At 37.5% G+C, this 15900-nt stretch overlaps 1 protein-coding gene across 2 annotated transcripts; it reads right to left on the reverse strand.

The window, feature by feature from the left end:
* Positions 1-588: 588 nt before the first annotated feature.
* Positions 589-15068, reverse strand: nt5c2a (5'-nucleotidase, cytosolic IIa). Of its 2 annotated transcripts, XM_020638260.3 has the most exons (19): positions 15030-15068; positions 14235-14353; positions 12550-12588; positions 11194-11267; positions 10690-10807; positions 10459-10554; positions 9917-10008; positions 8729-8786; positions 8404-8497; positions 8240-8293; positions 7965-8048; positions 6992-7033; positions 6155-6262; positions 5901-5967; positions 5081-5251; positions 4711-4762; positions 4089-4149; positions 3462-3638; positions 589-3343 (listed from the first exon to the last, which is right to left on the reverse strand). In XM_020638260.3, exons 2-19 carry the CDS (start codon positions 14333-14335, stop codon positions 3095-3097), a joined length of 1737 nt encoding a protein of 578 aa, XP_020493916.1. In that variant the 5' UTR covers positions 14336-14353; positions 15030-15068; the 3' UTR covers positions 589-3094. The 2 variants fall into 2 exon arrangements, with proteins under 2 accessions (XP_020493916.1, XP_065815489.1); XM_065959417.1 differs by lacking the exon at positions 12550-12588.
* Positions 15069-15900: the final 832 nt, after the last annotated feature.

Genomic DNA, 15900 nt, shown 5'->3' on the forward strand with positions numbered 1-15900 from the left:
TTTAAAGAGCAACAACTGAAACAGCAGACTGGCGACAAATGAAAGGAAATACAGACGATTGATTGATTTAGTACTTCTGATAACCGATTTGGTGTTTGGATGAATTTGGTGGACAGCACTGATTAGATCCCTCCAAAATGTAATTTTACAATTCTACAATTCATTTAGCAGACGCTTTTATCCAAAGCGACGTACGTCAGTTCTTAAATTCAATTGGTTTAAGATAAAAAAAAATATGCATTAGTTATCATTTCTACTTCAACAGAAGAAATTACGTTTTTCTTTATTAAAGTAAATTTCTCACAGCATTTTACTTTTTCAAACCCTCAGCTCCCTCTGCTGGGATTTGGTAGTTAGATGCTTTGCAGCAGTGGATGTTAACATAACTGTGTGCATTCTCATTTCTGATAGAATACCCCTCCTTAAATGACAAGGTTAGGAAAGTTGATCACATGCTACACACCTGCTGATTAAAAGCAGGAGGAGGAACTCCAGGTAACACTCAAATATCAAAAGCAGACACCCACTACAATAATTGTAAAAGGATAAAATAATGTCAACGTATTCTAGAAAGAAACCACACAGATGTCAGATCAGAAAATGTATTGCAAACATAACCCATAACCCAAACCGTTTCAACTGCAGCGTCCCTGATTTTCAACATCATTCCAAAAAAAGGCAACATTTCAGATTAAACAGCAAAAGAAAAAAAAACACACATGCATTAACTACTGCAGATCAAAAGTAAAAACATTCATTTGTTTTATTTAACACTTTAAAACGTGCGAAGTCTAATCAAACTTCCAAGCGATCAGTAGCACTCTAATTCAAATCAGCATGCTTAACAGTTCCCTCAAGTGATCTGAATATGAAACCATTACAAATCATATGTGCACTGAAACATGGGCCACTCTGTAACATGTGTTTCTACAACAGAGTCACACACATACTCAAATAACAAGATAAGAATCCAAAGGTGCAACAGAGTGGACAAAGGTCTCTCTCCCTGACAGAGGGACATTTAAACAAACTCCAAGGATGAGGCAGCTTTAACAGTTCAAATGGCAAACTTCTTGTGTGATCACACAATACAATCTCACACTCAGTCAGAAGAAAAGGCTTGATCAGCCTTCTGTGGTTCAGTATGTAGTTCTGTATGATTAATTCAGATAAAACATTTGAGGCAAACAGGTCCTCCTGTTCAGGTCCTTAAACTCAAGGTAGTAACATAAATATAGAAAAAATGGACAAAAAAAACAGCCGAGTCAGCGGTAAAATAAACAGTCATGTCAACAGTATGTGACCTTAGTGCGCGAGGCCCACAACTGTACTCAATGACAGCACAGCACTTCTTACATTACAGTAACAGCATGTTTACAGCAGACAGATCTGGGGACAGCCCTGATCAGTTTCTACAGTCAGTACAGCAGCAGGTCACCGCGGTACAGAAGACCATTAGTGCCAGAAATAAAAAACTCACCATCTTTTAAATGGCGATAATGGTAATTCTCGTGGATATTTAAAATCAACAAAACTAAAAGTTTGATTTTAAATAATCAATGAACTTTGAAAAACATCTATTAAAACATTAAAAAATGAGTCAAAATGATCTTTGCTTGCTTCATATTTTCATGATAATACAGTCAAGACAAAATGACTACATTTAACTGTATTAAGTGTTCATCATGTATCTGAAAAGGAAACATGTCATTGTTTTAAAATCTAACTAAGCCGAAACACTGACATGTAAATGTGATCATTTTAACCTCGCGTTGTTATTGAAATCATTCTTAACTTTGTTATTCCTGGCAGAAATGGGCTTCCATACATTATCCTGCATCTTTCTTCAGATTAAAACAAGTCGACATTCATGATCAAAACAAACTCTGTAACAACTCAAAGTGAGATGAATCAAAGAGTAACCGTTCTTTGTGAACACTGTGCTGGCTTATGAGACCTACATTTGTCTTGAAGTAACTTTAAAAACATTTACAGCCGAAGAAAACAACAAAAAATGACTTCAGGGTAACAAAAATATTTTAAATTCTATGACTTATGGGAAATGTGGTCCCATTTTAGAACACTGCAAGAGGATTTACGGGGTTGATAAGTAGGTGATGTTACTCTAAGCTGGTTTCTTAAGTGAACAGGATGTGATACGATGAAGCAACTTCCTGATGACTTCAGCTCACCACAGCAGGCCGTGTAAACTCTGCTGAACTGAAAGTTATCATCTACAGTAGAACCATGGCCAAATCCTATTTTTAAGCAGCTGTATTCAATATAAAAACTAAAGTTATGTTTTCTTCAAGTATGAATCCACCCTTATGTGCGGTGTCTTCATTAAAACCCTAAACAATGGGGATGAGCGCTCGCTGCTTTCTCAAACTGAGGCGAGATGACTCAAACATCTCGTCTTGTTGCAGCAGTGCGTTCTGCATGAGGCCACTGTGGGTAAAAGAAACTGCATTTCACAACATCACGTATTTGTGTGGATATTTCAAACAGCTTGAATTGCTTCTTCTGATAAAATATCTAAGCAGAAGTATCTCATTACATCCTCACGTCTCTTCTGTTAGCGACAACTCTTTAGAGGTGGAAATAAATAACACCTAAAAAATGAATGTTCCCAAAAAAAGGCAAAATATCTGACTAATGTGGCTTAGCAGTTAAAGGGCGGTTTATCAGCTAGGCTAAGCTAAGGATAATGTTAGTTTTTAAGCAGCAGGGCAGTGAAATGTTTACAGTGCAAATGAATAAATTGCACACTGAACTCTGGCTCCTGATGACCTGAATGATACACACAGCAGCAGAGATGTTCCTCCTCAAACAAACCCAGAAAAAACTAAATATTCAAACAAAACAAGACTCAGCGAGTGGCAATTCCATGCCTTGTTAAATTTAACCGTCCAATCATTTAAATCCTTTTTAACTTTACAGTTGTACAGTGTACCTGTATTTTTAATTGTAACAATGAGAGTCATGTTAGGTATTATTAATACTTAAAACAAAAAGATGAACTTGAAATGTGAGAAGAGGATGAACTGTGAGAGGAAGACTCATCTGCAGCCTCCTCTGATCCTTCAACCTACATCTATTCTTCCTCCTCCTCCTCCTCCTCCTCCTCCTCCTCATCATCATCCTCGTCATGGCAGTGGGTGATCTCCTGCGGAGCCTGGGGGAAGAAGTGGGGGGGTTGGATTTCGCTGACGGATCGGGTGAGCTGGTGTCGTTTGCACTCGATCTCCTTGAGGTCCATGTCATGGCGGTTTCGTGTTGCAAGCGGCGACTCTGTGTCGATGATGTTGACGTGGGTATGCTCCACTGTGGACTCATGAGGCATCTGTGGAAGGAGTTTTTTTTAAATAGTGGCGTTGATGAAACAATATAAGTACAGAATACATAAAAAACTGACTGCTGCATAATGTTTGCCCTGAGTGAGAGAATGAAGTGACTCTCACCAGCACATGTGCAGCTCTGAACAGATAGCTGAACGGGTAGTACAGCAGGTTGATGAAGGAGGCGGCATACAGGTCAGCGTAGCGCATCACCTGGGAGGCAAACAGCGTCTGTCGGGATCCACTGCGGAACAGACTTCCCATCATGCCGTAGCACATGTCCATGTCATGGGTCACTTTCTGGAAAGGACAAAGAGATACGCTTAACAACATTTCATTTATTCACGTTATTATTTCATTGATTCAGATTTCTCAAAGTACACGACATACACTTCACACATCAAGAAAAAAGTCCCACAGTCTTAGAGAAAACATTTAACCCACACACAACAAACCTGAGTATCTTTATATCTCACTTACTTAAATATTTCAATTTATAATAAATACACGTTAACTATTCATAGAAATCGACCACCCCGTGACTCTGAGAGACCCTCTTAAGGCGCTTATCAGGGTGGTCAGATATGAAACAGTAGGACTAATGGAAATACTTGTGATTTTAAACTTTTAAGTTTTACACAAATACAATTAAAAATCTCAGACTGGATGACCGGAATATTTCATAGATTAGTGGAGCCCTTTTATTTTGAAAGACAGGAGGAAGTTCATTTGTGTGAGACAGAGTTGTACCTTAATCCGTCTCTGCAGTGAGCTGATGTCTGGCCTCTCATTGCTGCTGCTGTCCAGATGCCTGACAACAAAACACACACGTGTGATCAGTGATCCCGAGTCTATTTCAAATAAATACAGTTGCCACATGATGCTTTCAAGGCAAAATTATAAAACAGGCGGCCAATTTCTACACTTTTCTGTCTTGAAACAGAGACATTAAACAGAGACAGCCTGGATCACATTTATTTAATAAACAGACACTTCTTTACCTAAGGTAGATCTTTTACAGTCTATTACACCAAATGGAATGCAATTTGAATGAGCTAGTGCAAAGAGATGAATTGGTATTTTTCATGTTTTGAACTGCAGGGGCTTTATATAACTACTGGGAAACACAGTGCCTTCAGGGAATCCTATAGCACTGGATACCTCTGACCTTGTAGCATCGCCTTTCAGGCTATTTATTATACAGCGTTAACCCCAATGAGTGCTTACTGAAACTTTGATGTGACTAAACCAATTCTCATAAATCGTATGTTTATTTCCATCATTCCCCCTACACAATCTCTAAGAAAGTGTATCAAGGATTAAAAACAACAACACCACCACAAGAAAACAGCATTTACAAAGAGGAACTCACTTGTAGAGCTCTGCCAGGAAACACTCCAGAGACTGAAGTTCCTCAAATATGGCTGAAAAACAACAACTGGCATTAGGGTTTGTCATTCGATTGAAGCTAGTTAATTATAGACCAATAAAAATCAAAACAAGGCTGAAGCCATGTCACTCTTGTCATGCATGTTATACTAGGAGTATCCTCCATGTCCTCAAATAAGAACATTTGATAGACTATAAAATTACAGTGAATTATTGCTGCTGCTGTTAATGCTACAACACTTCTGATAAAGTGAGATTATAACAGCTCTTAAATCTAATTACTTCCAAACTACACTGTGTATATCTTTTAAGCAGTCGCGTGTGTCTATGAGTGTACATGTGTCCATTCTCACAGCTCTTGTCAGTCCACACATGCAGCTCCTGGGCCAGCTCAGGGATCACCAGAAACGTCCTCCAGCCCTGACGCTTTTTGGATTTGAGAATGTCACCAAATATATGGTCTCCAATGTAGACGATGTCCTTTCCTTTAGCACCCAGCAAGTCACACACAATGTCTGAAGAACCTGAGATATGAAATAGAAAACATGGCATTCTCAGTATGTGAGTTTGGGGACTTTTTCCCACTGCATCAAAACCTCTTGAGAAAAAGGGCAGTGAAGAATGATGTTGGCATTCTCCATGTACAGCCTGCAGTAAACTTTATGGACCACAGTACAGGGCCACATATGGGAACACAGTATTCAATTACATGGTGTTAATGCTGTCCACACTTCAGTTTTTACGAGGGGTTTAAAGACAAAATAAAGTCTGTTTTTTTAACCGTTGACCAAAAAAAGTTGATAACAGAAATTATATTTTTGTTCCATTCTAACCAGATAAAAAAAAAAAAAACATCAGTCAGATAATGATGATTTAGTTCAACTAAATAGAACTGGAGGTATATTCTAATTAACATCAAAGTAAGCATTTTACAAGCTTTAAAATGTTCACTATTCATTTTGATTTGTATACAGCCTCTTGATTCAGCCTTAAGAACATGTATTATAGCAAATCAGTTATACAAATCACAACCTGCTACATTACAGTAAAGTGAAAAATAATTTTAATCATATACAATGTGCAACCATCACTTCATCACAATAGCAGTATTTTAAGTTTCAAAGCAAAAACAAAGACAAATAAAATGCAGTTTTGAGAAGGTTTCTTATTTACCTCCAGAGTAAACGATACCATGCTGGAGCGGTCCAGTGTAAGTGCCAATCCTTAACCGACCTGTGGTCTGGAGAAAAAAATAAACAATGAGCAAATAATGGACTGAGTCATTTAATTATCATAATAAACATGTACAACTTTAAATTTGTGTTTCAAGCAAACATGTAGCTGACCCAACCATTTTACATTTAAAATTATACATACAAACATGGCAGTGTAGAGGGTTTTGTCCATGAAGGTCTTATTGTACTCACAGTGTCAACCTGCCGCAGCACTGTTCCCTCTCCAAAGAACACAGGTTTGCGGGCGTCCACCAAGATCAGGTCAAAGTAGGACTTCCATGGCCGATGGGAAGTACCCGGCTGTAATAAACACACAAAATGTCATATATGAAGCCAAAGGTTTTTATAAATAACCTCTTATACTAATTTCCAGGTTTATATTTTTATTCTGGGACTCTACAAGAGTAGCTTTCCATGATTCACACATCACAATTCCTTAACTCATACTGGGCCTTTATGCAACCCCTTAGTTTAGCCTCTATCTGAAACAAGTCTCCCGTCTCTTTGAGGCTCAAACTCTTATTAGTCAACTTCTTGGAAGCCAGCTGAGGGGCAATTGTGGCAGGGACAAGATGATGAAACAATGAAACTATAAACTATAAACTTCAGGAGTATTCTTGAGTGGAGCGATTAGAAAGCTTCCCTGACATACTGAGCTGGGGGCTGCACTTGATGTGCTGCTGTGTCTGTAGTAGATGAGAGTATAAAGACACCTTAAACTAGTTGAAATAGTAAAAAAAAAACACAGTAAGCCTAGTATTTAGAGTCATTAGAAGGCTTCATTTCAGAGGCCTGAGAGATTACTAGTTTGCCATATTATTTTAAATGTTGACCACTTTTGTTAAAAAGTCCTACATCGTAAAACCAGATAAGTAAAAATATATATACTTAAAGGAAATCTATTTGTGTCTGATTTACTAACATTATGCACCGTCATGTAATACTTCCATCAGCAATTTCTAAACAAGGGACTTCAATCCAAATCAACTGAAATCCTGACATTCAAAATATTATTGAATTATTTGTTACCTTTGGCCCGTGAGAGAAGTCAAACAGGTAGGTCATAATTTTCTGTAAGAACAAAGGAGATTATTTAAAAAGAAAAAAAAGGATCAAGAACAAAGGGCTCAAAACACGTCAAAGGTCACATACTATACTCATTGGCAACGGGTTTAAATAAGTCTCAGATGTCCCCAAAACATGTCTGTGAAGTTTCTCGCCAAAAATCCACTCTGATCCTGCATTTGATCATGCCTATAAACCCCTCTATTTTAGCCGTGCTCAGAACAGGCTGTTTCTGTGTCTGTAGCTTTAAATGCAAATGAGCTGTGTCTGACCACGCCCCTCTCTGGAAGGGCCTGGGTGACTCTGGCTTTCTCATTCCATGCCATATTGTTTATGGTGAGAAGGCAGACTCAGAGGGCGGCACAAACACCTAGCTGTGGGAGTGTCACCAACATGGGGGAGGGGTTACTTTGTGACATCACAAAGGGAAATCTCCACGGCTGTTTTAGCACACATTTTCTGAAAAGTGGAGCAGGCAAAAGATGGAGAGGATGGACTTTCTCATAATTGAGGGGATTGTAGACAGACTAGTTAAACATGTTAATGTTTGTTTAACATGGTTAAGCATTTAACATGGTTAAGCGTATTTTGCATAATATGTGACCTTTAACAACTTGCCATGTAATATATTCACACACAGACACTCAGTGTACTCAGACACCAAAGACAGCTATTGTAGGAACCAGGGATTAAACGACTAATCTTCTGATTGGTGGACAACTTGCTCTAACTCTTGTTCCACAGCTAAACTTAAATCATTCATTAACATTACTGAGCATTATTATTACTTCACAATAAAACTAAAAAAAACAGCTCACATTCAGTTATTAAATTAGTCAGTATTTAAATACTTTTTTTTCTACATAGATTAAACAAATACATAAAACAGGACAGTGACTTTTCTAAACATTCATTAACATGTGAACTTTCATCCCACCTCTGTGTATTTGTAATCACTGTTGGTGGCCAGAAATACTTTGGCTACTTCATTCATGCGACTGAGCAGGAGAGGAAGCTTCGGCTTTGTGGAGAAAAGACAGAACAAACATCAATGCAGACAATACATAGCAAAATCAATGAGACGATGTGTTTATTTTACTACTTTAGAATATTTCAGTTTTGTCCCTCTGACTAATAGTTAAAGAACCACGTTGGTGTTTCTTTTTTGTGTAAATGCATGAGCTGAAGTCCTTATAATGCTAGATTACTTACATCTTTAACCACATACTTCTCCAGGTTTTCAACTGTTTTTTCTTTTAAGGACCCCTGAGGAAATAAATGAAACATTTAATTAAAATATGTGAATGAATTCATTGCAGGGAATGGCTAACATCTGCCTGGAAACAGATTGAATGTGGAAAAGTCAAGTTGTTAACCTTAAAATGAACCCAGTCTACGCCGTCTCTGACGTCCTGGAACATGCTCTTGTAGGACAATAAAAGGTCACCGTCTTTGAAGCCAGTCTCACAGCTATAAAAGCAGATTGATCTGGTTAACTTTGTATTCTTCATAACATGGACTTTGGGAATATGCTGAAGACTCAGTATGCCACCCAGTCCCCCCAATCCACTACATCATGGGAAACTGAAATTGCACTGAAACTTGACCACTCACAGTTGTTATTGGGAAGGCTATCATTCTCACCAGCTTCACTTTCTAGAAACAAACTTTATTTTGGAACTAACAGTGAGTATGCAGTACCTTGTGTATCTGGAGCAGGTACTGAAAAAATCCACCAGGCAAGCAAAGAGGTAAGTTTCTGATGAACAAGAAATAAGAGTGAATCAGTAAGACTGACTATAGCTCATGGATATGCATACATTCAATATGATCAAAAGCAATGTAGAAAAAACTGTGGAATCATATGGAAATCCACTCTAAGCACCTTTTCTCTTCAACTGCTTTCAAAAATACTTTCCAACTGATGCCCTCTTTAGACCTGGTATAAACATGCTTACATCCTAGGTGACGCAATCACATGAGGCCATTATTGCAGGTGTAAAATATGACAATTATTTACACAGGCTGATGAAATGAAGAACATTTACCACTGCAGCCACGGGTAATAGTTTGGGAGAGGGAACCAAGATGTGGTGTAATACCATTTCATGTGGTTTCAGGGCCATGATAATGACTTTAGTTTGTGGTTTGTTTTAGTTGAAGGAAATTATTTAACAGCAAAGTTGAATTTAACACAGGATGCACTGAGAATGATTAATGGACTGTTACTGATTGGCCAAAAAAATATATATATTATGTGGGATTATTAGAATTATGTGTTCTAGTTTCATATCTAAAATGGGAAAAGCAGGGGACCGAGGACGGATCAATGAGGTACTCCACAAACAGTTGGATATTATCAGCAATACTAGGAGTCTTGTTTCAGAGATAATAAAAACCCAAATCTAATGTTGTGCTATAATGCCAAATCATATTTAAGATCCATCCATCCATTATCTATACTGCTTTTTTCCCGTTTGGGGTTGCAGAGGGCTAGAGCCGATTCCAGCTGCCATTGGGCGAGAGGCAGGGTACACCCTGAACTGTTCACCAGTCAATAACAGGGCTGACATATAGAGACAGACAACCAGCCACACTCACATTCACACCTACTGTACAGACAGCGTTAAAGGCAGCAGTGACTATTGATTCTTTGTTTGTTTTTCTGTCTGGATGTGAAATTATCACAATTATAATGAAAAATCAACTCTTGAAGCCTGATGTGGGAAAATGGTTAATCATGCTAAGCTGATTCACACTGATTAAAATTAATAACTAGCACTGTTACATTTATAATTCAATTGTTATACTTATATAGAGATAGAAATACTGTCCTTCTAAAATTTATAAAAACTTATGGACTACTTCTTAAAAAATGTGGTTTGTTACCAGGCAGGTTGAAGAGTGTGTTGAGGATGTAGAAGCGGTCTGTGTCTCCACGTTGAATAAATTTGTTGGGGTACATCTCCCTGATGTCAGGCCTGTGCACAGAGAGTACAGGAGGGTAACACTAACAAGTAATAAAGAAGGTGAAAACATGATGAATGAATTATGCTACATATACAGTAAATTATTTCAAATGCATTGTATGTCAATTAGCTCCCACTGCGTGTTCAGAAATGGGCATCTTGCCTCAGACCTTTTCTTTTAGCACCCCCTCAATTTAAATTTGACAATTACATATTCAACCAAGTGAGTATAAATGGAATTTATACTCATTTATAGTACCCAATTCACATCAGCATGTCAGCAAGCTTATGTAAGCTTTTAGCTCAAAGAACAGCATCACAGTGCAACTTGCATGGCTAAAGAGGCTGTAGAGACGGATGTAGCTGAGCAGGGACAAAGGATTAACTGAATTTGTAAATCCCCTATTTAAAAAAAAATGTAAAGCACTATTTTGACAGCTCAGTGCGAATAGTAGATCTCACCCTCTCAAGAAGTTAAATCCGTGCACACACACCAGGATGTTCCCATAGGTATCTACTTTGAGCAGGTTGCCATACATTGTGTCAAACACCAGACCTCTGAGGACAATGGAGAGAAGTCAGAAAGTCAGACACAGAAAGCACACTTGGGAGGGAGAATTTGTTGATACGTTGTTTAAATATGAATTAATCATTAACATTGATTTTTAGAAAGGTATAGCTTTGTGAACTAGCCTGGTGGGGAAGGACGGATCGTAGACAAAGTTGAGCAGCTCTTGCGGATACCCAATGGACACCAGACGCTCCACTGTCAAGTCGAAGCCCAGCGATTCATATTCAGGAGATTTATACACTAGAGAAATAGACGGGGATACATGCTTATGTGTGCAATCACAAATCAAGAATCGTTGCTATGATAAAGGGGTATTTTATAAAAAATTAAATGAGTACAGTAAGAAAGAAATCCCTCAAGCACCGATCTGGATTATAATAATATCTAACCTGTGTTATTACTTATAGCCATATAAAATGGAGAAGGCTCATGGTTGTATAAACTACTCTGTGTAGTCAACAATAGACCTTTAAATCAAACATAAAAAGCACTTCACATTCAATCATGATTTAAAGATTATGACATAGGGAAGGCTTTGTCATTGACTCAGAGTTCACATGCAGTCATGTGTAGGCCTCTGTATGTATTTATCAAGGCTGATACTGCTACGCTCAAAGTACACTTACCTGCCAGAGTGTAATCCATATCAAAACCAAAACATTTGATCTTCTCCATGGCCAGGCTTCGGTTGACAAAAACTCTGGAAGTGGAGAACAATGTGGAATCAAACGATGCTCGACAGATTCAATTAAATGTAGCAATGATTAGACTTCTAACACAAACTTCTAGTTCACAGTGACAAGTAGATCAATAACACAGGAGTCACATCTTGCTTTTAATTTTCTGCTTTTTTATTCAATGGGTCAGAGATTTAGCCAAAGCTACATGTCAGGCTGTGTTTGATGGAACTCCCATGAGACACTTGAATTCAACTTAACAATCACAACAACATACATGCAGTTGGCTGGTTATTTATACAGTGATCAGTGCTTCTATAATAAATCATCCTAGCCCTGACAATGGCCTACAGTTTCCCCTTAAAATGGGGAGTTTATGTTGACAAATGTCCTTCACCAAATAGTTCAAAATGAGCTCCACCTTTACCAAACTACAACAGTAGAATCCTGCTTTTTAAACACATTCATGATACTACACAGCACTAATAATGTAGGGACATCTAATGATATCTTATACAAACCATACTTTGTTTTGAATTGACTACTTTTACGTTGGATACCTGACTACTTTTCTGAGTAATTATTTCAATGCTGATCATTAATTTATCAGGGAGATTTTATATTAGCACTTTAAGTAAGTAAATGATCTCAATACTCTGTGCAGAACTGCTAGAGAAGCACTCATATGAGTCTTCATTGCACTAAAAGAGTATCTTCATTCATTTGATTTTAAACAAATATAAACCACAGTAAGGCAGGTTTTTGCTGCAAAATCAGTTGTGTGTGTGTGTGGGGGGGGGGGGGCATAGTTGAGATTAACAGATGTAAATATATTTTCAGATCTGGAAACAAAGTTTTTTTATTTCCATTACTTTTTCTGGGAACTCTCAGACTGGTGCACAATATGTTCTTCCAACATGAAAGACAATATTGTAAACTCAGGAAGATATGGCCCCTTTCTTACATTGCTGACAGCCTATATAGAAGAATACAGATTATACAACTTCAACATAAAATCTGTGACTCTACTACTTGAGACTGCACACTGGTCAGATGGGATGAGAGGTGATCAGATTGACTGTAACACATGATGATTAAAAGGAAAAGATGAAGGACCAAGGAAATGCAAAAGGCCAAGCTCACACTAAAAAAAGAATGACAACCACCTACTGTCCCAACAGGGAGAAACCCAACTCACAATTAGAGTCCATGAGAGTTGGATGAAGAATCAATTCACATGGACATCAAACTGAAGACTCATTGAGTCAGTAGTCAGTTTGTTTCAACAACGAAAGGATGTCATACCTCATTGCAGGATGGTTTTGAGCCAGATCCTTTGGCAAGCTTTGTAATAGAGAATAAATGTCGTATTACCACTGAACTCATGGTTGCTGCATTGCTCTACTGTATTGTTTTGGTCAGTAAAGAAGATATTCTATTGCAGCTTAGGACCCTGTTCTATCCTAACAGTAATAAAACCTACCTTAATTACCTGCCATCTCTATCAAAGTTTTACACATACAACACACAGAAACCAGAACAGTTCAAAAGAAAACTGTCATTTCATCTGACACATTTCATGTATGCACTCTAACAATTTGAGATGTATATAATGTTACATCTAAATGTCTTTTCATGTTTATAATTCAGATTTTTTTAAAGTGAAACTGAGAATTTTTCAGTCTTGGTAAAAGTCAATGATAAATGTGAGCTGTACAAGAAAACAAAACAAAATGACAGTATTGTAGTACACACAGAGCTGAACCAGAGCTTTGTAACAAAAAACTAAAAGGTTAACATGATTAGGAATTTGACCAGATATCTGACATCAGCTTTCACTACTAGATAGTTGTTACCACCGTGGTCACTGTGGTGAAAATGCTGAGATAGGTACAAACTAGTATTGAAGTAAAATTCGTATCATTCTTGCATTTCATTGAAGGGCTAGGGCACATTTGATCAAACAGTTTTGTCAGAGTTCCCTATTCTTGTTACTGTCGGATAAACTTGGGGGGGAAAGTGTTTTGCCAGGTGAAGCGCAAGCTAAATTACAGTAGTCAGCAGAAATGTTTTGATAAACACAAATAAATTAGCTTTGAGATTACAATCTAGGGTCCAAAAACATCCAGTCACTCATAGGTGCCTTAACCCCCTATTAATACTAAAATACTAACTTGTTATTTTTTTTCTGACCATTGATAGGCAACTCGCATAACCCGACTCTTACACCCTCCCCCCCCCCACTTTCGACAAAAATAACTTTCCCATAAATGCTAAACAGCTAAAATCCAAAAGTATTAAACATAACAGACAAAGAAACGTTCCAAAAATAATAATAAGACAACACTTTAAGCGAGTTGAAATGGGTGGAATAATTACATACAAAATGTGAAATTATGTTCGCCGTCTGTGTGACAGATAAGGCTGGTTTTCCAAGGCAACACAGAGCCAAACACTTGAAATAAGTATATCAAAACTGTTCAAAAGACTTTGGGGTGAAGTGATGTTTCCTGATTTTACAGAGCAAGGAAAGTTGTTTACAGTGATCGATTAAAAGAGATCAAAGGGAAGAAATGCTTTGTTAATAAAAATGTTCTTTGCACGTGTTTACCTCGGGTAAATTATACCTATGCTTTGTTATTGAACTAAACTTGCATATTTCACCAACTGACCTTTAATTTATTAAGCAACACTTTATTTTATGAAAACCACAGTAAAAATACTTTCTTATGTGAAAATGTTTTCAAGGGGTCATGACTTTGATACACTGGAAAATAGTCTGAATTAAGGGGCAATCTTGCATTTTTATTTTCTTATAGTAATTAATGTGTTCATGACTAACCAATAAAATATGATTAAGCCTGAGCATTGTTTCTCAAAAACAAATGAACATCTATAGCATTACTAAGTGTGTAAATCTCCTGCTTCTTTAGTGCTGTGCACATATCTCATAGTGAACGAACAGGACTGGTGCAGGTTAGAAGACTTACCTATGGTGAGCTTCACGACGATACTTCTTCATGGCCACACCATCCATGTTAGCTGGGATGTCAGCATAGTTCTGCAAGCGGTCACTCCAGGAAGTCGTCATCTTTTTTGACTCTTCAAACTGTTTTTGGGAAGAAAGCAAAGTTAGACCCAGAACCACACATACAATCAGCTTGTCTGACTCGACTTAAGTCAGATTTCTGCCTTAAATACAGACACAGTCTGGAGACTAGAGACAGAATTCTGTCCAGACTAACCACAGCGTGTGACATGACGAGATAAGACAACAACAAGCTGTGGGCATAGATACTGTACAGTCACAACAGTGATTGACCAAGAACACAGATTGACCTCTGACCTCAAAAGAAAAATGAAAAGACTACAGGCAATTTCTTACAATAAGCTACTCATAGGAATATAGGCTACTGTAAACTCTTTAGGAGTGTGTTAACATAATAAAAGTACAATCAGCTCGGTGTCGTATTAAAGGGATTTATTACAAGAAGCCACATTTGTAAACAGAGTCACGTTTAACGTCTGCGTCTATTCTTCTTCTAAACATTAAAGCTTTGCTAAAGTTACCCTGCTCGGTGAAAGTATAAAATTAACCATTACAGGTAGGAGTACAGCTGAACCAGCTTTGTGTTGAATTACCCAACTAACAAATAGAACTATTCAGTTTGCCCATGAGGCTTATTGAACACTTGAGATACACCTTGCATTAGTAGATACAACGTGTATGACAATAGTCGTTTTAAAAACTGTCGACAGAGAGGCAACACAACAACACTACTCACCGTCCTCTTCTTATTTTTCTTCTTCTTCTTCTTCTTCTTCGAGGCTCCTGTATTTGGCATCCTTACGCGTCATTACTGCCCCCCTATGGATATATATTTTTTCGCTCTAATACATTAATTTAAAACACAATTTTCAAGCCTTTAAACAGTCTCTGGTCAACTCAGGTGTCCCTAAATGTGTGAGATCATCAATGGCCTCTTTTTTTTTGTTTTTGCATGTTATAAGAATAGGCTGCAAGATAAGATAGAAAAGCACAAAAGCATAGATAGGTCAGTCTTTTGGCAATTCAATCACAAATAACAAAATGGAGCATACAATTAAGAGTGCACAAATCCCCTTCTAAAAGTATTTTGAGCATTGCTTCTGCCATTTTGTCTGCTTTGCTTTACAGAGAAACCTGAATGCTCTCTTGTTTTCTCGTATCTCTCTTATTGCTAGTGATTGCTCCCCCTTGCACATACATAGTGTACATAAAGCCTACATTTATAAATATTCTGTCTGAGATCTTGGGGAAAGTTTTGTGTTAGCTGACTCCAGTCCAGTCTGCTCTGTTGTTTTCTGTTATATGAAACAAAAACCTCAAACATAGGTTTCTATTCTGATATTCTGTATTAGTCTAGAGCAGTGGTGTCCAAACTTTTTTTCTTTGCAGGCCAAAATTGTCGTGTTAGAATCGCTCGCGGGCCACAGGTTTTTTTTTTTTAAATATAGTTGAAAAAATAGTAAAGCTTTGTAGATCAGAATCAAAAGGCTCGCTAAAGAAACCCTTTAATGAAAGGAAATCAAATATTTTGATTTTTTCGTTCTACTTTATTTGTTTTTTTTCTCAGAATCAAGCCTTTAACGTGGTTCATGTTTTTGGAAAAGCTT

The sequence above is a fragment of the Labrus bergylta genome, chromosome 10 (assembly GCF_963930695.1).
Source record: "Labrus bergylta chromosome 10, fLabBer1.1, whole genome shotgun sequence".
NCBI classification, from domain to species: Eukaryota; Metazoa; Chordata; class Actinopteri; order Labriformes; family Labridae; genus Labrus; species Labrus bergylta.